Raw genomic sequence first — 26111 nt, forward strand, 5'->3', positions numbered from 1 at the left:
GTATTTCCTTAAGGACTGGCCGCGAAGACTTCCGCCCAGGAAAAAGACAAACAGACCAACTCCCTTTCCTTCACGCTGCCTCGCTGGACGCCTAGATCGCATATACACTCACAGCTCAACGCGCTCACAACAGCGGGACTTCTTCCGGTGGACGCGCCAGCCGGGCGGCAGGCCCCGCCCCCAGGTCCGCCACACTCCCAGGAGGCGCCGCGCGTGCGCCGTAGCCCTGCCTCTGGCGGCGCTGTGATGGCGGAGTTGGACGTAGGGCAGCACTGTCAGGTGGAGCATTGCCGGCAGCGAGGTGACCTAGCAGTCCTTAGCCGCGGGCGTGGTAGACCTGGATCCCACTATGCCTTCACGGAGACTGGTGGCGGGTGAGGGGAGGTGGTGGGGCGCGGTGAAGTCTGAGGAGGCAGGGTGAGTTCGTCCCTCTTGGGTCTGCAGTGGGATGTGTTGGTCTTTTTTTCTTGCTCCTGGGTCTTTGGAAGAGACTTGTGGTCTCTTTTGGAGCGAACCATGCAATTTCCGAAAACATGCCTTGCATGTTCCCTTTGTTTTTCGAGTGTGCCTGGCCAAGAACTTGTTTTGTCCCTCCCACTCCTTTCTTTTGTCGGGAGACTTGTGTTCCCCTCTGATCCCGCCACTACGACCTTGGGCAAGCCACTTTTCTTTCCAAATTTTCTGTACTTACTTGTCGGATGGAGTTGGGCGAGATCAGTTTTTCACCTGGTCTTCGCGGCTTCTCGTGCGAATGCGCTTAGCTTTTAGCAGATTCTCATCCTCAGACCATCCTGCTAGATGATCATTATGCTCACTCAGTTCTGTCATTCTTTGATTGAATATTACTGACTCAACAAACATTTACCAAGCATCAATTTTGGTGCTGGAACTACATAGGAGGGTATAAAATACGGTCTTTTCCATAGAAGAGCTTTCAGAATAATCTGTATTTTGGATCATTAATAAGGCGAACTTCTCTCTGCAGTGAACTGAGAGACTGTGATACACCTAGCCCAATCTAATAGCCAGTGGTAATGTGGCAACAAGCTTTAGGATGTCCTACGTCTGGACAGGCAAGTTTCCGAAGCATTAGAGCGATACAGAATGCTCAGTCTTTGGTACCTGGGCTTTGCTCCAAATGTGTGCTGTCACATTTGACTGTTACTACATAGGGTGGCAAATAGGTTTCATCTCTCATTGCAGCTTCAGTTATTGGTTGTAGGTACCCGGTGAAAGGAGAACTCTCGAGATTTAGCCCAGTTTTAGTGAGAATGCCACGATTGATTAGTGATACCTGCTGTGGGCAAAAGGGCACAATCCCTTCTAGGTTCTTGTCACTTACAGTCTGTGTATATTTTACCACCCGCTGTCATGGCTAGCCATTCAGGAAACCTATATTTCCTTGTAGATCTTTCATAGAGAAGCTCAGCCAATTGGGTTTTGACTGTAATGTTTATCTCTGGTATACCTGATTGCTACATCCATGGTATCTGCCAACTTCAGGGATCTCTTAAAATACAAATATATATGAAATGAGGCCAGGGCTTAGCTCTTTTGGAGTCGTGGAGAGGGGGTTAGGATTTAGAGGGTATTCAGTATCCTAAATTTCGTTTAGCTTCTGGATGGATAGTTTTCTATCTTTCTATCTTGATCTTGACTCTTCCCTCTAGGTCCTCTTGGTTTGTATTTAATACCTAATCACCAGAAGGCTCAAAACAGCAAGCATGTACATTTTTTCTAATTTGAAAGAGACATAAGAGTTAGAGTATTATATGCTTCAGTTTCCTCCCGCTGACAAATGAATACATAGTTTTTTGGTATGAAACATGCTCACGGTATCATACCTTCAGAACAACAGTGTCCATTCACTTGGCCTACTGCTGCAGTAGAGGAAGAACTGTATTCAGTCCCCCTTGTCCCACAAGCACAATTATCCAGGGATCCCTTTGGGTTATGATAGGACCTCTTTCTGTTTTGGTTAAGGTACCCTGTAGCATGAGACCTTTTGGGGGGCAATTGTACTCTAAAGTGTAGTGCCTTTTGTTTTCACTTTGTAAAAGTTGCACGATTGGACATATCCAGCTTCACTTGACTGTATACTGTAGTATGAGGTACAAGCAAAACAATTTAGAGAGTGATTATATCTAGTGGAAGAGTGGATACTTTTTGTCTGCTTTTCAAAAATTCATTTCCTAACAACTACCTGTTGTTCCTCAACAGAAAGGAAGGAAACAACTCAGGATTAAATTTGGCAGTATCAATCAATTTATCTATTGAATTTCTGAAATTTCTTTAAACACATTTCCCCCAAGTCACCACAGGATTTTTCTCAGAGTTCAGTATATTCAAAACAAGTTAATTGTTGCAATGATTCTTAATTAGTTACTTACTATTCTTTTACATATATCTCGTTTGGTTTTTGCAGTTACTCTATGAAGTAGGTGTGACCTACAGTCTAGAAATCTACATATACACATATATGTACACAGACCTGATATGCTTATATCTATATCCCCTAATAGAGCTTTGGTTTTGTATGCATACACAGACATATACTACATTCTATATCAAATATATATATATACATATATATCCAAAGCTCTACTAAATTTTTTTACTGATTAATATAGAGGAGTCATCTTATTTTTCTATAACTTTTTAATTGACATAATCAACATACAATGTTATATTAGTTTCAGGTGCACAATCTATAGATTCAGCAATTCACCGTTGTCATCATCCAATGTTGTTATATTACTGACTATATTTCCTATGCTTTTCATTTCTGTGAGTTAATTATTTTACAACTGGAAGTTTGTACCTCTTAATCCCCTTTATCTATTTCACCCATTCCCCCACCCACCCCTCCTCTGGCAACCAGCAGTTTGTGTATTTAAGAAGCAGTTTTTTTATTTGTTTTGTTAAGTTCCACGTGTAAGTGAAATCATATGGTCTGTTCTGTCTTATTCCATTTAGCATGATACCCTCTAGTCCATGCATGTTGTCACAAATGGCAAGATCTCCTTTTTTTATGGTTGAGTAATATTCCATAGTATATTTATGTACCACATCTTCTTTATCCATTCATCTGTCATTGGACATTTGGGTTGCTTCCATATCTTGGCTATTGAAAATAATGCTGCAGTAAACATAGGATGCATATATCTATTCGAATTAGTGTTTTTATTTTTTTTAGATCCATAGCCAGTAGTGGAATGATTGGATCGTATGGTATTTCTACTTCAAATTTTTTAAAGAGCCTTTGTAACGGGTATAAGGTGATATCTCATTTGCATTTTCCTGAGGCTTAGTGACTTAAGCATCTTTTCATGTGTCTGTTGGCCATTTCTGTGTCTTCTTTGGAGAAAGGTCTATTCAGGGCCTCTGCCCATTTTTTTAAAATCAGGTTATTTTTTTTTTTTATTTTGAGTTGTATAAGCTCTTTATATATCGTGGATATTAACTCCTTATCAGATGTATCATTTGCAAATATCTTCTCCCATTCAGTAGGTTGCCTTTTTGTTAATGGTTTCCTTCAATTCACAAAAACTTTTTATTATAATTCCAAGTTTATTTTTTGTTACCCTTGCCTTAGGAGACCTACTTAGAAAATGTTGCTAATGCTGATGGAAGTCAAAGAAATTACTGCCAATATTTTCTCCTAGGAGTTTTATGGTTTTAGGTCTCACATGTAGGTCTTAATACATTTTCAGTTTATTTTTATGTCTGGCATAAGAAATTTTTTCAGTTTCATTATTTTACAGGTAGTTGTCTAGCTTTCCCCAACACCATTTGTTGAAGAGACTGTCTTTTTCCATTGTATATTCTTGCCTCCTTTGTTGTAGGTTACTTGACCATATAAGATTTTAGACCACTGTGTTTTCATTTTCATTTGTCTCCATGTATTTTTTGATTTCCTTTTTGATTTCTTGGTTATCCATTCATTGTTTGGTAGCATGTTATTTAGCCTCCAAGTATTTATGTTCTTTCCAGATTTTTTTCTTGTAATTGATTTCTAGTTTCATACCTTTGTGGTTAAAAAAGATGCTTGATAATGATTTCAGTCTTCCTAAATTTATTGAGACTAGTTTTGTGGCCTAAGAGGTTATCTATCTTAGAGATATATAGATGCATGTGTGCTTGAAAAGAATGTATCCTGCTGTTTTTGGATAGAATAGTCTGTGTATGTATCAGGTCCCACTGGTCTAATGCTTTGTTCAAAGTCACTGTTTCCATATTGATTTTCTGTTTGGATGCTCTACCCATTGATACCAGTGAGTTGTTAAAATGCCCCACTGGTATTGTATTGCTGTCAATTTCCCCCTTTGTTACTAATTGCTTTATGTATTTGAGTGCTCCTATGTTGGGTATATAGATACTTGTTATATCTTCTTGTTGGATTGTTCCTTTTATCATTATATAGTGCCATTCTTTATTTCTTGTTACAGTGCTTGTTTTGAAGTCTATTTTGTTTGCTCTAAGTATTTTGGCTTCCATTTGCATGGTATGTTTTTCCAGCCCTTCACTTTCAGTTTGTATGTGTGTCCCTCAGGTCTGAAGAGAGTCCCTTGTAGGCAGCGTATAGATGGGTCTTGTTTTTAATCCATTTGGTCGCCCTATATCTTTTGATTGGAGCATGTAGTCCATTTACATTTAAAGTAATTATTAATAAGTATGTACTTACTGCCATTTTGTTACTTATTTTATGGTTGTTTTTGTAGTTCTCCTGTTCTTTTCCTCTTCTCTTGCCCTCTTGTGGCTTGATGACTTTCTTTAGTGTTAGGCTTGGATTCCTTTCTCTTTATTATGTATTTGTGTATCTCTTAATAGGTTTTTGATTTGTGGTTATTATGAAGTTCATATATAACATACATATGGCAGTTTATATTAAATTGATGTAGTTGCTTACACTTGAACACATTCTAAAAGCATTATATTTTTACTCCCCCACTGACATTTTATGTATATGTCCTGTTTTACATCATTTTGTGTATCTCTTGACTTATTTTTGTAGGTATAATTCATTTTACTGCTTTTTAACCACCATGCTGGTTTTGTAAGTGATTTATCTACTACTTTATTATATGTTTACTCTTACCTGTGAAATATTTTCCTTTCATAAGTTTTTTCTAGTTAGGGCCTTTTCTTTCTACTCACAGTTCTCTTCAGTGTTTTAAAGATTTTTTTTTTAAAAGATTTTTTTTTTCTTTTTATTTATTTATTTGAGAGAGAGAATGAGATAGAGCATGAGAGGGGGGAGGGTCAGAGGGAGAAGCAGACTCCCTGCCGAGCAGAGAGCCCGATGTGGGACTCGATCCCGGGACTCCAGGATCATGACCTGAGCCGAAGGCAGTCGCCTAACCTACTGAGCCACCCAGGCGTCCCCTCTTCAGTGTTTTGTGTAAAGCTCATGTAGTGGTGATGAACTCCTTTAAGTTTTATTTATCTAGGAGACTGGATCCCTCCTTCTACTCTGAATGATAGCCTTGCTGGGTAAAGTATTTTTGGTTGCAGGTTTTTTCTTTTCAATACTTCAAATATATCATGCCACTATTTTTTTTTTTTTTTTAAAGATTTTATTTATTTGACAGAGAAAGACAGCGAGAAAGGGAACACAAGCAGGGGGAGTGGGAGAGGGAGAAGCAGGCTTCCCACCAAGCAGAGAGCTTGATGTGAGGCTCGATCCCGGGACCCTGGGATCATGACCTGAGCTGAAGGCAGACACTTAACGACTGAGCCACCCAGGTGCCCCATCATGCCACTATCTTGTGGCCTATAAAGTTTCTACTGAAAAGTCAGCTAATAGCCTTATGGGGTTTTCCTTGTATATACCTGTTTTTTTGTTTTTTGTTTTTTCTGCTTTTAAAATTACCCTTTTTAGAGGGGACAGGTGGAGGGGGCAAAGGGAGAAGAAAAGAGGGAATATTAAGCAGCCTCCATGCCCAGCACGGAGCCCAATGCAGAGCTAGATCTCACAACCCTGAGATCATGACCTGAGCTGAAATCAAGAGTCAGATGCTTAACTGAGCCACCCAGGTGCCCCTAAAATTATCTATTATTACTTTTTGTCATGTTAATTATGATGTGTCTTGGTATGGACCTCCTTGGGTTCATCTTGTTGGGGGTTCTCTTTGCTTCTTGGATATGGATGTTTGTTTCCTTCCTGAGATAAGTTTTCTGCCCCCTTCTCTCTTCTTCTGGGATCCCTGTAATATGAATGTTAGTACACTTGATGATGCTGAGTTCCCTTATCCTATTATTTTTTCTTCTTTTACTCCAGCTTGGTTGCTTTTCATTATCCTGTCTTCTAGAGTGTTGATCTGTTCCTCTGCCTCCCCTTATCTGTTCTCTCTAGTGTGTTTATTTCATCTATTGAATTCTTCATCTCTGACTGGTTCTGTTTTACATTTTCTATGTCAACATTGAAGTTCTCACTGAATTCATCCACTCTTTTCTCAGGTCCAGTGAGTATCTTTGTGACTATTACTTGTTTTCTTTATTGGGCATATTGCTTATTGCAGTTTCTTTTAACTCTTTTGCTGTGATTTTTGTCTTGGGACATATTCCTCTGTCTCATATTGTGTAACTCTGCTTCCATGAATTTGGGAGATCAGCTATGTATCTTGGTCTTGAAAGTTAGTGTACTTGTGTTGAAGAGGTCCTGTGGTGCCTTGTAGTACAATGCCGCTTGGTCACCAGAATCCGGTGCTCCAGGGGTGTCTTCTCTGTGGGCTGCATGCACACTACTGTTGTGGCTGAGCCTCATTTGCCTTCAGCCCCATTGGCTGCAGTGACCTACTTTGCTTGCTATGGGCACACTGGGCAGAGTTTGGCTCCTGCACTGTTGAGAGGCCTTGGTGGGCTTGTAAGTGGGTGAGCCAGCAATCAGACTAGGTGTGTGCAGTCAGCCTCTGTGGCCCCACTGAATGGCAGGGCTTTCTCCCTGTGTGGCCTGCTAAAAGTTGCTGGAACTTTGGGTGTGCTGGTGTGTGGGGTTATCCCCCTCTCCCCAGGGCAGGAGTCACTTTGGAGTGGCACTGGTCCCTGCTGGGACTGCTTGCAGGTATGGCAGGAGAGGAGCCACTTTGGAGGGAGTCTGCTGACGTGAGCAGATTGGATGGGGTGGGAACGCAGGTGAATGCATGGGCAGACACCCCATGCTAGCAAGGTAGTTGGAAAGTGTTAGTGCTGGTTCCTCCAAGTGTCCAGCTATCTAACCTGGGAGAGGAAAAGAGAAATGGCGCCCTCTAGCACTTCTGTTCTTGGAGAAGTCTGAAGATCCTGTCCCTCTAGCGCACATTCTGAGATTAGTAAATAAATTGCCTTCATGAATATCCCAGGTGTTTTTCAAACTGCTGTTTCTGTGCTAGTTGCCAGCAGTTATTTATTCTAGCTTTTTAAGGATGGGGACTCCGTTTACTATTGCCTCCAGCTCTCAGATTTTTAAAATACCTGGAGGTGAGCCCCGCTGATTTTAAAAGTTTGAAGTTTAGCCCCTCTGGTTTTCACAGCCCGATATTATGAGGACTCCTCTTCCCAGTGCAGGTTCCCAGTAGCTGGGGTGCCTGGTTTGGGCTCTCTGATCCTCTAGCTTTTCTGTGCTTGTGTTCCTCCTATTTATGGTTAGTCTTACCACAGGCTTGGTTCCCAACTATGTCTCCACCCCTCCTACCCTTCCAGTGTGTCCTCCCTCTGTAGGATTAAGCGGGAAGGTCTGTTTCATGTTTTCAGGTGTTTTTCAGATGTAGGTGTTATCTTGGTGTGTTTGTGGGAGATGAGCTCAGGATCCTCCTATGCTGACATCTTCCTCTTATCCCCCACAAAACTTTACTATTAAACAGTTTGCTTAGCATTGCTAGATTAGTAACTGTAGAATCAGAATTGAAACCCAGGATTTTCACTTCAAATGCAGGATTTTTGCAGCATACAGTACTCAGAAACAACACATAATAAATCTGGGCATCCAAAAAATCCCAGTACTTTTTTTTTTTTTTTTCCTGATTTAGCACGCTACTACAAGGAACATTTCTCCTGATAATCCAGTCATTCCCGGAGTGCTTGAAGTTGTGATAGCTTTTGTTTAACCACTAATTCCTACACTAGGATATTGGTCAAAAAGAAGAGTTCTCCTATAGATGTAGTTCAGTATTTTAAGAATCTTTTTGTTTAAGAAAACTAAATCAAAATCAGATACTGACCAGTGCATATAACATTTTTCCCTCAATTTTAGATTTTCTTCCATTTGTATGTGATGGTTGTTCAGGAGTATTTTGGTAAGTTAAATTTTTATACAGGATTTGAAAGTAATTTTAGTGTTTGTAATAAGAAATTTATTTCTGAAAAGCAGAATGATTTAAATAATTTTTATTTTAGCCATTAATATTTTATATTAGAGTAATTACTTAGAAAATATAGCCCTAGGCTCTAATTACTTGTATATCTATGTGGGTAAACTTTAAACTTTCAGAAATGAATTTGTGTGTGATTTTTTTTATGTAAAACTTACATTTGTGTCTTGAAATCACAGGGAGAGAACATATCCACAATATAAAGAATATGGTAGAAGAGACGCCTGGGTGGCTCAGTCAGTTGAACAACTGCCTTTGGCTCAGGTCATGATCCCAGGGTCCTGGGATCCAGTCTGGCATCTGGCTTCTTGCTCAGCGAGGAGCCTGCTTCTCCTGCCTGCCGCTCCCCCCCGCTTGTGCACATGTTCTCTCTCTCTGACAAATAAAATCTTAAAAAAAGAAAATATGGTAGAAAACAATCCAGGTACTTTATTAATTAAAATGAAGAGCCCAACCTATACATTTCTTAAATTGGATATCACATGTCCTTTGCACACACATCACATGCAAAGTAAAACCTGGGAACTAACCAAAGATTTTGGAAAATGTCTTTTCTTTGTAATTAAACTTTTGTGTTTTAGGCTTTTTTTTTTTTTTTTTTAAGATTTTATTTGAGAGCACGAGCAAGGGGAGGGGCAGAAGGAGAGGGAGAAGCAGACTCCCCACCAAGCAGGGAGCCCCATGCGGGACTGGATCCCAGGACCCCTGAGATCATGACCTGAGCCCAAGGCAGACAGACGCTTAACGGACTGTCAGAGTTAGTTTAGAGTGGTGAATTGTTTTTATTCATACTGAAGTTGAACAGTTGGGTTTTGAAACTTTTGAGACTATAGATGTTCTATCTTTAATTTATCTGGCATTTCAGTTTATTCTTATATGCAGAGTTAATGTAGTGTGAGTAATATTAAGGATACTAACCATTAAAATATCTCTAATTACTGCAGTTATCTTTAAGTACATTATCTGATTGCATTTAAACTTTTTTTTTTTTAATTATTTAAGCCTTGAACACAGAACCAGGGAGTCACACAGCTGTCCTGAGGTATGTTATTAGTTGTCCTAATAAAATGTTTGTATTTATGTACTTTCATTCAGAATTTGATTGAATTTAAAACTAGTCAAGGTACCACAGATTAAAATTTGGCATACTAAACTGATTATGTGAAGAGGCTCTTAGTTCATTTTCTGTTATTTTTCTCAGTTTGTTTTAAAGAAAAATTGGTCGTCTTGTTATTTATAAATTGCTATAAATCTTGTACATTGCAGTTATGTTTAGGTAGCCCACTTACAGCTTTAGGCTCTATATTTATAAATATACAGTGGAGTTAACATCCTCATCATATATTCCTTCAAGTTTTCCTTCACCGTTTTGTTCATTTTCCCTACTTCCTAGTGTTAGGATTTGGTGGTTACAAGTTGTTCTGACTCGATCGGCCTTAGATCGCCAGGAACAAACCTGTAATCCAATAAAATCCTCACCCCAATTCCGATCAAATTGAGAGATTAATAAGAGCTGTTAGATAGAAGCCAAAATATCCTTGTTCCTACTCAAAAAGGATAACTGAGTGATGAAGCTTAGTGTAGTGTAGGCTGCAAAGGAAATCCAGAAGTAGGCGGATTTTCCCACTATTCACAGCCGAGCTTCCCCAGGTTAGGCCTTGAGGGCAGCTCAGTTCCAAGAGGGAAGAAGAGAAGGCTGAGCCCACCATGTCAAATGTAATTTTATCAGATTTATAAGTTGCTTCATCGCCTTTGGTCAGAGAAAGGAAGTTGAACTGAATCCACTCGATTTGGCAGAAAGCATATGCCTCACATTTTTCAGTTGATATTTATTCCTGCCCAGCATTTACCAAGCACTTTACTAAGGATTTTTATATCTGTTTTCTCAATTGTAGAAAATTAAGGTTAAATGAGCTCCAGTCCAAATCTGGTCCTTTGAGGTTTAGGAGATTTATGTGAGGAAAATAAAAATTAACATTTTGGTATTATGCAGGATTAATTGGAGAGACAGTCATATAGTAAACATATTAATGTTCTACAGCTTGTAAATCTTCTCTGTGCTTTCCTTTTTCTTATATCATTTGAGTTCTATGAATGTCTCTCATAGAATGTCAATTAGATCTCCTTAAATAATGAAATGAAAACAATTTTACCATTAGACCAAATCTGGAAAAATAGTCAATTCCAACAGGATATAACTACCATATATATAGAGGAATGCCCTTTGGTTGTAGATTTCTAAGAAATTATTTCACTAAATACATTCAACTCTAGAAACCTAGTTACTTAAAACTCAAGCTAGCCTGACTTGGATTTTTTTTTTTTTAATCTTGTAAAATCTCTTCTTCCTCAATATTTGCTGGTAATATAAGAATAAATGCAGAATAGAGAATGTATCATTGTAAAAACCATCTTTAACCTTCTATATCATGGATAAACATACTTCTAAGTTTTCTCAAATATATATTTTAACTTGCTAAAATCAGCATAGAAAGTAGTTATGACTTGCCATTTGAGGGTTGATGAAATGATCACCCAAGCATATTATTATGTGGGCATCTTTGTTTAGGACTGATACAGAATAGAAGACTAAAATTATGAAGAGTAACTGAATAGTAATTTTAACTTGACTTAGAAGATAAATATACCACCGGAAGAAAGTTATGAAAATGTAGAACAGTCAGCAGAGTAATCATTTCTCACACACTTATTATAATCTGGTGTTATGTGAGCGTATGTAGGTTGTTCTGACAAGTTTAAGCAAAAATGGTATGAATGTTGCCTTCCAAAATAGATGTTGATTTTCTTTAAATGTGAAAAATATAATGCCATTTCCCTCTTTGTACATTTTCAGGTGACTATAATCAATGAGAGCCTGAAGTCAGATAAGCCTACCTCTTACCCATGTTCATTCAAGGACTGTGCTGAAAGAGAGCTTGTGCCAGTTAAATGTCCTTATTGTGAGAAGAATTTTTGCCTGAGGTGATCACTGATACCATTCAAATTCTGTATATCTGTATAAGTCGTATGCAAATACATGAACTAGTGTCACTCTTCTGTTGCTCATAGGCACCGTCATCAGTCGGATCATGAATGTGAAAAACTGGAAATTCCTAAGCCTCGTATGGCTGCCACTCAGAAACTTGTTAAAGACATTATTGGCAAGTATCTAGAAAGCTTGTTTTGTTGTTCCCTTACTGCTGTATATCTGTTAGTTACGGGGTCCTGCTGCTTATTTCAGCTTTCACGTTATGGAAGGTGTTGTTCATGGCCTCAATGTTTATAACTTGGTATAGATCTTGATGACATTTTTGTGACTGTATTTCTCACAAGGCCTACCTGACCAGTGAAAAATTGGAAACTCTATGGAAGTACCCTACCAGATGTTCTTTTACTGGGCCAGATCACCTGGTTAACGGTCATGGCTAGACATGGTATTCATAAAGCCAACGTAGTGGTTTGCTTTCTTTAAATACTAATCTTAAGTCTCATCAGCTGTCCTGTGAATGCTGCTGATAATCTGAGGTGCCAGGAAGAATGTATCTGTGACTTAGACCAGTCTCTCTGCCAATATGTTCAGAATTTTCATTCTGTATTAAGGATAGTACCTTTATTTAAAATTTTCTATAACCAACTCTTAAAGTTTTCTGCAGAAGTGTTAGTGATTGTTTTGGATTAAATAGGCTTAAATTAGAAAGAAGCACATAACAGTGAGTTTTTGATATGGAGATGGCTTAGATGAACCTCAGTGGTATTTTTATAATGGTCATGTAAATATAATACCAACAAAAATGAATGTGGTCTCTGTATAGCTCCATTGTGTGTAATTTGTGTACATTTCAAGGCCATAACTAATAGTAATTAATAGAACTCTGGAAAATGTAATGTAAAAATTCTGTGTGATTATATGCTTATACTTATTTCTTAGATTCTAAGACCAGAGAGACAGCAAGTAAACGACGTAAAGGTGCAAAAAATAGTGAAACAGCTGCAAAGGTAGCATTGATGAAATTAAAAATGCATGCTGATGGAGATAAGTCATTGCCACAGGTTGGTTTCAGAGATTTTTGAAAAACAAATGTTCCAAATATGGTTGAAGCTTCCTTTTTACTCTTCCCACCCATCAAGGAACAACTAATCTGAACCTGATATGTATTGTTACTAGTATTATATGGTATATAGTTTTAAGGGTTTTTTTTCACTTTACAGAAGTGTCAGTGAACCATATGTATTCTTTTTCAACTTCTTTTCAATTGGCATCATGTTCTTAACACTTATCCGTGCTGATACATTTAGTCTAGTTCATTCATTTTGGTAGGTGCACATTAATCCATAGTATGAATATACCACAATTCATCTATTTTCCTAACGAACAAGATTCAGATTTTTTCCAATTTTTTTGCCATTATAAACTGTTCTAATAGTGAAAATCCTTGTGTATGTATGGGAACATTTTTCTAGGGTGGTCCCTTTAAGACTCCATAATATCAATTATATGTAATCTCCCAGTACGTATGTACATTCATGCATACATATATATATACATACCTTAACACAGTTTTAGTAAGTAATACCTAGCTTTGTTATATACTAGCCTTATGTGTTACATACTCTGATGTTTTTTGTTCTGTTTTATTTTAAAGATTGTTGATTTTATAACCCTTAAAGGATTGAGACCATCAGTCAGATTGAAAAATGCTACTTTAGGGAATATATCTAGAAATAGAAAAGCTGGGTCATGGGGTTTGCTCATCTTCAGCTTTACTAGATATTATCAATTTTCTATTGTCAGTGGTTGTACTGATTTATCTCCTTCCTGTAGTGTCTGAGAGTTTGTGTTTCTTGTTTCTAAACTTACTGAAGTTTAAAGTTGAATTTCCTTTGTGACTGATAAGGTTCAGCTACTTTGCATTGATTTTATTGGCCATTTTATGTCTGTGAACTATTCATGTGCTTTGCACATTTTTTCTGTTGGGTGTTTTGGGTTTTTTTTTTTTTGCACTTTAAAAAAGTTATATAATTTTTTATATATTCTGAATTCTAATGCTTTCTTGAGTAAATGGATTTCACATATCTTCTCAGTCTAGCTTGTCTTCACTTTGGTTTTGATCTCTTTAGTGGTTCAGACTTTAGAATTTTAATGTACTCAAATTTAATTTCCTTATTTGTGCTTTTTGAAATAAGTTATTTTCTTATACTTTCCTTTAAAAGTTAAAAAAAAAAATTATCAACTCTTTGTTCCATTTGGAATTTAGTTGTAAGTGAAGTAGAGACACTCTCCTCCCCTCCCCCCGCCGCCGGGATTTCCTATTGTAGTAACATAAGATATTGAAGAGTTCATCCTTATAATGAAACCTTTGTCATACACCAGATTGTTCTATACATGTAGGACTAATTTATGGATCTCAGTTCAGTTCCTTTGGTCTGTTTGTCTATCTTTGCATTAATAGCAAACTGTCTTAATTATCATAGCTTTATAATAAGTAGGATAAGTCATTCCACCTTATTCTTTGCTTTCAACCACATCTATTCTTGGCAGTTTATTCATTTGTAAAAATTTTAGGATCACTTTGTCCTGTTCTTTGAAATTGCAATTTTGATAGGAATTATTAAATTTTAGATTAGAGGTAGTTGACATCTTTAGAGTTTTGAATCTTCCCATCCACATCTATGATATCCAATTTTTCTTTAGGTCTTTTTTTTTTTTTTTAAGGTCTTTAACATTTTATAATGCTTATACATATATATCTTAGGCTCCTCGTCATTTTTGTTGCCATTGTAAGTGATAGCTTTTTAAAAAAAAAATTATATTTTCCTAACTGGTTATTGCTCGTTGTTGTATGTTGTCCTTCTCTCTAGCAAGTAATCTAATAGTTCCCATAGTTTGTAGATTTTCTGGGATGTTTTCTGTGCAGCCATATCTTCTGTGAATGACAGTTTTGTGCATTTTTCCCCCAAATTTTCTTTTCTTCTCCTATTTATCTTAGTGCATTGGCTGAGATCTCCAGAACAGTCTTGAATAATGTGGGTAATGGTAAGCATCTTCATCATTTTTCTGACTTTAATGCAAATGACTTTAAAGTTTCATCATTAAATACTATATTTGCTGTAAATCTTTGGTAGTAGCTTTTTCAGGTTAGCAATACTTCTTTCTATTCCTAGTTTGCTAGGAATCTATATCATGAATAGCTATGAATTCTTACTGTAAGTTTTTTTTTTTTTTCTACATCCAGTAGGATAACAGGTGTCTTTTCTTTCCTTACAAATGTTTTAAATTACATTAATCAATTTTTTTGTTGAATCACCCACATATTCCAGAATATACTACTTGATGCTGGTATGTAATTCTTTTAAAATGCACTGCTAAGTGATTAGCTAATGTATTATTTAGTGTTTGATATTAGCACCAATATTATACACCTAAAATTGAGTAGCTTACTTTTTTCTTTGAAATCTTTGTAGTGAGTGGGGATTATTTGTTCTTGAAGTGATTATTATTCTTTAGTGATTATTATTGAAGTGTTGTTTTAAAGGGTGTTACAACCTTTGAATCTGTTACCTTTTTTGAGGGGAATATTTTGAATACTATTTCAATGTGTTAAAAGTTCTCGGTTTATTTAGATAGTCCTTTCTTAAATTTTGGTAAATTTTTTTTTTAAGGATTTTATTTATTAAAGAGAGAATTGGATCACCCGAGCAGGGGGAGAGGTTGAGGGAGAGAGAGAATCTCAAGCAGACTCCTTACTGAGCGCAGAGCCAGACATGGGGCTCGGATCTCACGACCTTGAGATCATGACCTGAGGTGAAATCAAGAGTTGGACACTTAACCAACTGAGCCACCCAGGCACCCCAAATTTTAGTGAATATTAATTTGTCTTAAAATTTACTATTTGATGTAGATTTTCCAGTTTATTGTTATAAAGTTATTCAAGTTATTCTTATGTTCCAAAATCTCTATTGTCTTTAGTAGTCATTCCATTTCATTGTTAATTTTCATTTGTATTTTGTTTACTCCTTGAACAATCTTGCTAGAGGTTTGTGTATGTGTTTTAATTTATATTTTAGTTTTAGAGAACCATATTTTGGTTTTATTGACCTCTACTGTTTTGTTTTTGCCTTTTTTTTTCTTTAGCTTTCTGTGTCACTAAATTCTGCCTTTATATTTCCTCTTACCTGCTTTGCTTAGATTTTCTGATCTTTTTCCATTTTCTTGCAGTGAATTTATTTTAACGTACTTGTTTGGGTGTGGGGTTTTTTTATTTGGTAACTTGGTAGTTTTAAAAAAATTTTTCCATATTCTTTATCCAGATGTACCAATTATTTACATTTTGCCTTTTTTTGCTTTGTCATTTGCAGTCTTTCTCCTGCCACCACCCCTTCCCCATTTGTATGTATTCATATTCATGTCCGTGTGTGTGCATACTAATTTTTGGTCTGCTTCACCTATCAGTTTGAGACTGAGGGTGTTAAAATCTCCCACTATAACTGGTTTTGTCAGATTTCTTTCTTGTAATTCTAATGGTTTTTCTAAACATATTATCAGGTACATGGAATTTTTTCTTTATGAATTGCCTTAAATCCTATTTTGAATGCTAATACTGTTTCACTTAGCTTGCTTTTAGTGACTGCTTAACTATTGCTTTTTAAAATCCCTTTATATTTAACTTCTCTGTTTTGTTTTAGGGTATCTTTTGTAAGCAGCATATAGCTGGACTTTGTTTTCTTTAATCCCATTTGATAGTATCTCTTTTATAGGTGAGTTGAATCCATTTATATTGTGATCACTGATACATTTGAATGTATTTCTTCCATCTTATGCTTTTTGCTCATCAACCTTTACCTTTGATTATTTCCTCTCTCCTCACGTCTTTTGTATTGATCACATTTTCTATATTCCCTTTTATTCTGCTGGTTTAAAACCATTGAATATAGTCATTTTTTTAGTGATTATTTTCCTTTTTTTGAAGTCTTGATTTTATGGTTTTAAAATTACAAGCGTAGTACATGCTTTTACAAGTGTAACTTTTAAAAGATTGTATAAAGGGAAAAAGCAACACACTCTCCTCTGCCCATGTCCTTCCCACTAAAGCAGTGGTTCTCAACTGAGGGTGATTTTTGTCTCCTAGGGTTGCTTTGTCACAATTGGACATGGGTGTCCTATGGTATCTAGTGGGTGTAGGCCAGAGATGCTGCTAAACCTCCTACTAGGCATAGGACAGTGCCCACAGTAAAGAATTTTCTGGTCCAGGGGCGCCTGGGTGGCTCAGTCATTGAGCGTCTGCCTTCGGCTCGGGTCATGATCCCAGAGTCCTGGGATCGAGCCCCGCATCGCGCTCCTTGCTCTGCCGGAAGCCTGCTTCTCCCTCTCCTCCTGCTTGTGTTCCCTCTCTCGCGGTCTCTCTCTCTCTCTCTCTCAATTAAATAAATAAAATCTTAAAAGAATTTTCTGGTCCAAAATGTCAATAGTGACAAGGTTGAGAAGGGCTGCCCTAAGGTATCCAATAATACATTGTTCAAATTACTTTGCAATTGTTTCATTACTTAAACATAATAGTCAAAACTTGTATAGCACTTACTTTGTTCCAGGCCCTCTTCTAACACATTTAATCCTCACAAGAAACTTGTGAGATAGGCACTATTATTTCTGCCTAACAGGGAGAAAATTCAGGCACAAAAAAGGTCAAGTAATTTGCTAGTAGCATAGCTACTAAGTGGAGAACTACCAGTTGCAACCAGGTGGGCTGGCTTCAGAAACCATGTTCTTAACACAGGTAATAGTTTATCATGGGGCGTGCCACAGGTCTGTAGCTATAACTTTTCCCCTTGCATTAATGTGTGTTTGTATTTAGAAACATATGTACTTACATATATAATATATACCTATGTATATGTGTGTATACATGTGTATAATTTTACATAAATGGAAATATTTACTTGTATATGTATGCACACACAAAGTATCTTCTGGTCATTTCATTATTTTATAAAGATGGCATCATATCATTTAGTCACCATTTTTTTTTTTTTTTTTTTAATACCTACTATATATCAGACCCTGGAGGGAGATACAAGAGTAAATAAGAGTCCTTGCCGACATGGAGTTTATATTCCAAGGGGCGAGATAGCTATTAAATATTATATATACTACCATGTCCAATAGTGAGTATGGCTATAAATAAGGCAGGTTTTAGGTAGGCTGTATATTCTTATCTCTCTCTATCCTTCTCATTCATGCCCAGCAGAAATTCCCTCAAGGGAGCTGGTGTGGCTTTAAATCGTTCTTTAAAAACTGGGTAAATAATTCCAGTGTGGATGTACAGGTCTTATTTTGCCGTTTTTCTCTTGATGAACATTTAGTTTGTTTCCAGTTTCGACTATTGTGCTAAGTAGTCTCAATCTGGTTTCTTATTTATGTGAGCTAAATTCCCAGGAATGTGTTTGCTTGGTCAAAGGGTATGTGTATTTTAAATCTTAATTTTTTGTTGCCAAACTGCTTTATAAAAAAGTTGCAACAATTTACATTTCTACTAGCAGCAGTTATTATAGTCAGCCTTTATTGAGTGATTATACTATGCCAAGCATTGTTTTGTGGCTTTAAAAATTTTTTTTTTTGAAGAAGACGACTTGCTTACTGCCTCCTAGCTTGCCAGTCTATATCATTATCAAATTCTGTTGAATGTACCTTGCAAATATCTCTTGAATTTGTTCTCTTTTCTGTTTCTTTTACTCCCACTCCCAATTCACCACATCTCTTTAAAAATGTAGGTTTTATTAATGTTTAGGTATGGTGAAATAAATTGTTATACTTACAGATCCCAAGAGGTGCAAGCCTGCCATGCAAGTCGGGTGAAGAAGGTGAGGGAAGACTTATACAGGGAAGCACCAGGATCAGTTAGGAGGCAGAGGGAGAGAGCAGAAAACATGGGGAAGAGCCTTTATTGTGGTTCTGTGGGAAGGAATGGATAAGATAGCCTGAACAGGTTTAGGATTGGTTAGTTCGAATGATTTCAGTGGGCTCTGGGGTGTAGGGCAGCCCCTTGTTGTCTCGTATTTGGCTCTGGGTTGATGAGGTTAGGGAAATAGTGGCCGTGGAGGTAGTTGGGGGTATGGACTTCTGATTGGTTTGATTGCATATGAAGGGAACACTCACAGGTGCTACCTCTAGGAATGAGCTGATCCTGAGAGGGACAGTGGAGCCCTCCTCAGCAGGTCTCAGATGTCAAAGCATCATTAATACAGAAAATAAAAAGGCACAATACAGTCTCTTGCATGCTTAGATTAACATGATCTTCTAATTGTTCTACTTGTGTCCATATTTGCTTTCCCACAAGCTAGCTTTGATGCAGCAGCCAGAGAAATCTTAAAAGTATAAATTAGGTCATGTTATTGCTCTGCTTAAAATTCTTCTCAGATCTTCTTTTACATATCCAATAAAGCCCAATTTCCTTACCTTTAAATTTTTTATCTCTCATACTCACAACTCTCCTGGTATATTCCATAACTGGAAGTATTGGAATAGTCTATATCCTCATTTCACAGATGAATAATCTGAAGATCACTCAGGGGATGAGGCTGCCAACCTACCCAGTTTAATATACTGCCTCTTGTGGCTAGAATGAGAGTGCCCTTTCCTCTTCCCCTGGTTTGCAGTAGCTGTTACCATCCTTTTGAATGTTTTCCAGTCTAATGGCTATAAAAAGATCTAATTGCTTTAATTTGCATGTCCTTTACACTGTTCAGTTTGAGTGTTTTTTTCTTTAAAGATTTCATCTATTTGTCAGAGAGCACAAGTAGGGGTAGCAGCAGGGAGAGGGAGAAGCAGGCTCCCCACCAAGCAAGGAGCCCGATGTAGGGCTCAATCCCAGAACCCCGGGATCATGACCTGAGCCGAAGGCAGACGCTTAACCGACTGAGCCACCCAGGCGTCCCTTGAGCATCTTTTAATATGTTGGCCATGTGTAATTGCTCTTCTTTTAATCACCCATGCATATCCTTTGATCATTTTTCTCTTTGGTTGTCCATTTACCCATTCTCATGTCTTTATTTTGTTTGGTCAGCTTATGGAAACTTAGAATATAATAGATGTTAATTTTTGTAAAATCTATAATCTGCTTTGGAAATTTTTTCCAAAATCTATCAAATATATTTCACTTACGTATCTCATTGACATATCAGTGTTTTAATTTTTTCTAAGGTCTGTTTTTTTTTCCCTGCTTTGGTTTTCTTTAGGATTTTTACTTTTTTTGCATCTTGCATTTGTCTTTAATCCATCTGGAATTTGTTTTTAGCATATACTGTGAGCTAAGGACCCAGTTTTATTTTCTTCCAGTTTTTTAGCTAGTTTTGTCATCACCAATTATTAAATCATTTCTCCTATTGAAGGTGATATTTGGTATTTCAATTCATAATAGGTTTAAGATTTATGTTTATTGGATCTATTTTTGGATTTCCTACTTATTCCACTCATTTTTTACTCATTTTTCTGTACCAAATTGATTTGATGCAATAGCTTTATAGAATGTTCTAAAATGGTAATGTAAGTCCCATCTATATTTTTTCTTAGCAGTTTTATTCTTTATTCACCCATATTATTCATCCTTATTATATTCAAATTAAAAAAACTTTCTGGTTGGGGGTTTGGCCAAAATGGGTAAAGGGGAGTGAGAGATACGGGCTTCCAGTTACGGAATGAATAAGTCATGGGAATAAAAGGCACAGCATTAGGAATACAGTCAATGATACTGTAATAGCAGTGTATGGGGCCAGATGGGAGCTATACTTGTGGTGAGCATAGCATAATGTATAAACTTGTCAAATCACTATGCTGTACACTTAGACTAATGTAACGTTGTATGTCAACTATACTAAAACAAAAACAAAACAAACACCTCTTAGGATTTTCATGGTTGTCTTGATGGGACAGGATTTTGAGTGACAGATTCCAGGAGGCAACTTTAAAGATTTTAGGCTCTTTGAAGGAGAAATGGAGAAACTGACAGAAATCATAAATAGCAAGAGAGAACACAGCATGATCTTAGATATGTGGCTTCCCATGTCCCCCAGTTTCCCACAAGAATATAAGCTGTAAATAATAGTGCCCACAGGATGTAAAAATTTGGCCATTCTTGAGAAGCCCCCTTTGCTATTCTCAGGAGGATTTCATACCCTCTTGAACTCTTCCTCTTTGTAGTGGAGATTCTGGCTTCCTCCCTGCTCACTAGGTGTAAGTAACTGATGTAAAAGGTCCATCAATACGTTATCTAGTGATTTCTGTGAAGTTAGGTAAAGTAAAACTCACTTTCCCAGCAAGTTTGGACTATTAGCAAGTCCTGACTGAAATCATTCCTGAAGGATTCACTTTGGATTCGCACTGTATGATACAAAACATTGTCTTCCTGTCTAAGATTCCTAGAAGTCTTTTCATTTATTTAGCTCCTGTTTTGTCTTTAACATTTTATGTTTTTCATTTAAATTTTATTCCTTATTTTCATCCCTAATTATCTCATGGGTTTTGTTTCTGTTGTGAACAGAATATTTCCACCTATCTCTATATCCAGGTACTTACTGCTAATATAGAGAAAAGGTGTTTTCTGTTTGTTCATCTTATTCAGTCACATCACCAAATTCTTTGATTTTTTTTTTTTCTTTGCCTTCATTTCCTAGGTAAATAATCACACCCCATTAACAAATAAGGATAGTTTTAATTTTAATTTTTCAATAATTATACTACCTAATTCATTTTTTTGTACTGTATTATCTAGAATCTTCATTGTAATGTTTTATAATGCAATAATAGGCATGTGCTTACATTTTTAATTTTTAAAATATATAACTACCTCCTTTTCTTTCAGAGTCTAAAGTTACTTATATTGTATCCTCTTGAATAAGACGAGTTTAACATGCTTTCTCCAGTTGAGTGTGTCTCATACATCTTTGTTCACACATGCTTTTTAAGTCAGTAGCTGTTCAAATTTACCAACATAGTTTTTGAATTTCTCCTTCCTTAGGACTCACTTTTATTTTGGCTAAGTTCATTCATTAAGAGTCTTCACTGGCGGGCGCCTGGGTGGCTCAGATGGTTAAGCGTCTGCCTTCGGCTCAGGTCATGATCCCAGCGTCCTGGGATCGAGTCCCGCATCGGGCTCCCTGCTCCTTGGGAGCCTGCTTCTCCCTCTGCCTCTCTCTCTGTCTCTCTTGAATAAATAAATAAAATCTTTAAAAAAAAAAAAAAAAAAAAAAGTCTTCACTGGTAAACTTTCAGCCTTCTGAAAATGCCCTTATTTTGCCCTCACTTGAACTGGATTGTCCGTTAGACTCTCTCAACTCTCTTAATACACTATTCATTGGCCCCTGTTTATTCCTGAGGAAACATGTTAGTCTTGTTGCTTTATGGGTAATCCGTCTTTTTTTGGTAGTTAAGAGTTTATCTATGATACCAATTTCAATACAATGTTTCTACATATGGATTTGTTTTGATTGCTTAGGTTGGCCCTGGAAGTACATTTTTAATTTGACTTATTTTTTTTTACTTTTGGAAAATTAGTCATTATTTCTGATATTGCTTCCTTCTTTTAACTTGTTAGACATTTTTGGGATTTATAATTTCTATCTTGGTCTATTTGTGCTGCATTCTAGAGGACTTTCTCAAATACATCTTCCAATCAGTTAAACCTTTTTACTGAATATTATTGAAATTTCTCCTGTTTGAATTTATTTCAGAAACTATATTTAAAAATTTTTAAATTTCTCATTGGATCTTCATAGCTTGCCTTGTTTCATTTCTGCCTATTTTTGATTCGTACCTTCTTTTTCCTTTTTTTTATGGATATGTCCATAAAAGTATCTTTTTCAAGTTCAGTTAGTTCATCTGCCCATAGTAAGTTAACCTTTGTTTTGAATTTCCATTTATAGATTCCACATGTCTGTCTTAAGTAGGAGGTTCTTACTATATTGCTCACTGGTCACTCATCTCTCCCTCTCTGGCAATTTTGCATTTTCTTCCACTGGCCCATTTACTCAGGATTTCCATTACAATCCAGGTTTGAGATTGGCAGTTTGTGCTTTTGCTCTACAGAGATTTTCAGATTATTGTGGATCCACTTACTGAGTTGGAAGACCTTGGCTTTGCTCACTGTCAAGAGGTTCTATCTGTGCTTCTCTGCCTTCCTGAATATTATTTCTTGTAAGCAGTAGCTTAAGTCAGCATTCAGCAGTACCTTCTTCAGCGTCCTTTACTGCAGCACAAGCCCCATGCTAGCTTCTGCTTCCAGGCAGTGCGCCGGATCCCAGTACTTCATCTCCATGTGGTACTATTGTTTCCCACTAACCCACAGCTGAGCTCTTGACTGCTACTTCCTCTTCTCAGACTTTGAAAGTCTGTGGCTCAGTCTCCCTACCTGTCACTTGTTTGTGTTTGTTTCATTTTGATCCTCAAGGGTGCTTGTTTTTTGTTTGTTTTTGGTGAGGCTATAGCTTTTAAATTTTTTCTTTTTTAAAGTTTTGTTGTTTTTTTTTTAAAGATTTTATTTATTTATTTGAGAGAGAGAATGAGATAGAGCATGAGGCGGGGAGGGTCAGAGGGAGAAGCAGACTCCCCGCTGAGCAGGGAGCCCGATGCGGGACTCGATCCCGGGACTCCAGGATCATGACCTGAGCCGAAGACAGTTGCTTAACCAACTGAGCCACCCAGGCGCCCCCTTTTTTAATGATTTTATTTATTTGACAGAACACAAGCAGGGGGAGTAGCAGGCAGAGGGAAAGGGAGAAGTAGGCTCCCTGCTGAGCAGGGAGCCCGATGTGGGGCTGGACCCCAATGTGGGGCTCAATCCCAGGACTCTGGGATCATGACCTCAGTTGAAGGCAGATGCTTGACTGACTGAGCCACCTAGGTGTCCCAAAAAAATAAACTCTAAAAAAAAAAAAAAAAAAAAAAAAGGCTCCTCCCTTCTCCTAGTTCTTGAACATCAAATCCCGGGAAAGGACCTTGATTGGCCTAATTTTATGTCACATGCTTGTCTTTGCACAGACCACCCTAGCCTAGAGCCTTAGGTCCTATGCATATGCATTTAGGTGGATTCTTGGGTACTGTGATTGGTATTCCCACTAAAAGATCCATCATTAGAGGGTAATCCTCTAACTAGGAGAAGAGAGGAAGACAGGTCACCAAACAAAAACAGATGCTCTCTATTTTATATATATATACACACACATATATATATACATATATGTATATATATATGTGTATATGTGTGTGTATGTGTGTGTGTGTGTGTATATGTATATAATGTGTAATCTGTATTTTAACTTTTTATCTTTACAGAAAGAAAGAGTTTACTTTCAGGTTTTCTTACCTAAGGGGAGCAAAGAGAAGAGCAAACCAATGTTCTTTTGCCACCGATGGAGCATTGGAAAGGTCATAGACTTTGCAGCTTCTTTAACCAGTCTTAAAAATGATAATAACAAATTAACAGCTAAGGTAACAACTGGTTATAATTTTTCTCTAAAAGCTTTAGGATACTGTATACCAGCATGTTTGTTTATTACAGTATGATTTATTTCCCTTAACAGAAATTAAGGTTATGTCACATTACTTCAGGAGAAGCCTTACCCTTGGATCATACTTTGGAAACCTGGATTGCTAAGGAGGATTGTCCTTTATATAATGGTGGAAATATTATCTTGGAATATCTTAATGATGAAGAACAATTTCTAAAAAATGTTGATTCTTATTTGGAATAGTCTTGTAAGGATTCAAGCCGGAAATGATGAGGAAAATTTTATGTAAAGTCAATTTCTTTTACTACAAATACTCTATATGTTTTTAAAAGTTGCTTTTTAACTGATTTCCATTATGTCATAATTCATCAGTTTTCTGTTAAATTTGAATTTTTGTGTGTTAAAGTTTAACTGAATGGACATTCAGTAATTAGCAAATTCTTACCTTTAATTTTTATTAGGTTGTGCTTAGTAACAACAAAAAAGGTGTATTTCATTTAGTTAATGTGAGATGTTGGGACGTTGCCACTTCTAAGGCAGAGGAAGAAAGAGATGGCTTTTAGAAGATACATATATTATTTTTGCTTTAAGCAAGTACCCTGGCCAAGCCTTGCATCATGAAGCCAGGATATATAGCCTTAACTCTATATCCAGATGTAAAAATTGATGTGTGTACATGAATCGTAGAAACTTGGAGACCATCTCATTCACTCTAAGTTTTTAGATGAGGAATCTCAGGCCTAGGAAGAGGATTGATTTTTCTTGGTGTCCTCTAACTGCATTGGGGCATATCTCTGATAAAGGTCCTCCTCCAGTAGGATTTACCTTTTTTGTTTATGTAAATGTATTACAAATGAGAATAAGATGAGGTAGCACAACTTCATTACAGTATCTTTGTATATCAAAGCAAAATACATACCAAAAGGAATTATATTTTACCTACACATTAAAATGAATGCTTCTGACTGATCTATCCCATCAGTACTCAACAAAGTACTACCATATAGAATAGAAATAATTTGTTCTTTTTCCCTTTTTGTTCTTTTGGGGAAGGCTTTGTCCCTTTTCTATCTTATTTGTCATAGACATATATAGTAGCTTTACGTATAATTAAATAAAGGAATTAAACTCAGAATGTTCATCTCTTATTTTCATGCAAGGAATGGAGATAACTTCTGACTTCTGTCAGCTACTTATATGTTCATTTATTAAGGTAATTGAGTACCTACTAAATAGAAGAATTTGATTGTAATTGCCATGGTGGATATAGTGAGATATATGCATACTTATAATACAAAGCTGTGTAGCACGTGCCAAATGAGTAGATAGGCAGTAAATATAGATGTTCCAGTGGTTCTTTTATTAGAAACTACAAGGCCGGAAGTAGAAATAATCCTTAAACATATTCCTAGATGCCAGAAAGTTTTAATACAGACCTTAACATCTGTCATAAATACTTACATAAAGTAGGTGATGAACACATGCCTCATGAATTGAACTACAGTTAAATATACCAGGAAAAACAGCAATGGGGGTTGAGAAGAGAGGAGGTAAGATGGGCAGAAATTGAGTTACACCCAGGGAGAATGAAGAAGAGGTCTTGTCAGTGATTAGACAGAGAAAAGACAAAGCAGCATGGAGGGACAGACTCATGTCAACAGGCAAAGCAGTGGTAAGTTAGATCAGGTCCCAGGTAGTGTAGCAAACTAGTCTAGAGGAGACACACAGGTACCAGCATCCTCAGACTGTAGGGACCAGGGGTTCCAGCATGAGCAGTCACCTAGAGAACAAGATCGTGGGTAAGAAAGTCTCTCTAGCTTCTCATTTCTAAACTACTTTGAAATCAGACCATTTTCTCAGGCTTTCTTTTAGGGCTTTCAGTTGAGGATGCTTAATGAAATTTTAGGGTTTGACTGCCCCACCCAACCCTAGTATCTTTCCACCTGCTTATAGACAATTAGAATTCTAAGTAGAAACCCAAAAAAATGGGTGGGGGGGGAGGATGTGTTAGGTAAGTATTTGTAATACCACTATGATATATACCTCAGTTTAAATGTAATCAGCCAGTAAATACATGCAAATGATAGGAGTATCAGCTTTCTCCCAGATTTGTCAGGTTTTATTCCTGGCTGTTTTCAAGTAAGGAGAGGAGAAGGCTTGGAGAATGTGAGGAAAGGGAAAGGTTGTTGATAGAAAGGGGGACAAAATTTGTATACTTCACACCCGTGACCTGGGAAACAAAAATTACGAATTAAGATATTTAGTCAT

The 26111-nt window shown here is 37.0% G+C and overlaps 1 protein-coding gene across 2 annotated transcripts; it reads left to right on the plus strand.

The window, feature by feature from the left end:
• Positions 1 to 186: 186 nt before the first annotated feature.
• On the plus strand, positions 187 to 24978 carry ZFAND1 (zinc finger AN1-type containing 1). 2 transcript variants are annotated; one of them, XM_045896314.3, is made up of 8 exons: positions 187 to 301; positions 8231 to 8273; positions 9351 to 9390; positions 11203 to 11330; positions 11418 to 11509; positions 12277 to 12398; positions 23668 to 23823; positions 23916 to 24978. In XM_045896314.3, exons 1-8 carry the CDS (start codon positions 247 to 249, stop codon positions 24084 to 24086), a joined length of 807 nt encoding a protein of 268 aa, XP_045752270.1. In that variant the 5' UTR covers positions 187 to 246; the 3' UTR covers positions 24087 to 24978. The 2 variants fall into 2 exon arrangements, with proteins under 2 accessions (XP_045752270.1, XP_064444227.1); XM_064588157.1 differs by having other exon boundaries at positions 236 to 374.
• The last annotated feature ends 1133 nt before the right edge of the window (positions 24979 to 26111 follow it).

Source organism: Mirounga angustirostris, unplaced genomic scaffold (assembly GCF_029215605.1).
Source record: "Mirounga angustirostris isolate CCGP_5_RB_7025 unplaced genomic scaffold, mMirAng1.0.hap1 SCAF_4, whole genome shotgun sequence".
NCBI lineage: Eukaryota > Metazoa > Chordata > Mammalia > Carnivora > Phocidae > Mirounga > Mirounga angustirostris.

Coding starts and splice junctions, on each gene's coding strand:
- ZFAND1 (XM_045896314.3), top strand. CDS start 247: ATGGCGGAGTTGGACGTAGGGCAGCACTGTCAGGTGGAGCATTGCCGG. Junction 302..8,230: donor GGAGCATTGCCGGCAGCGAG/GTGACCTAGCAG, acceptor CCTCAATTTTAG/ATTTTCTTCCATTTGTATGT. Junction 11,510..12,276: donor ACTTGTTAAAGACATTATTG/GCAAGTATCTAG, acceptor CTTATTTCTTAG/ATTCTAAGACCAGAGAGACA.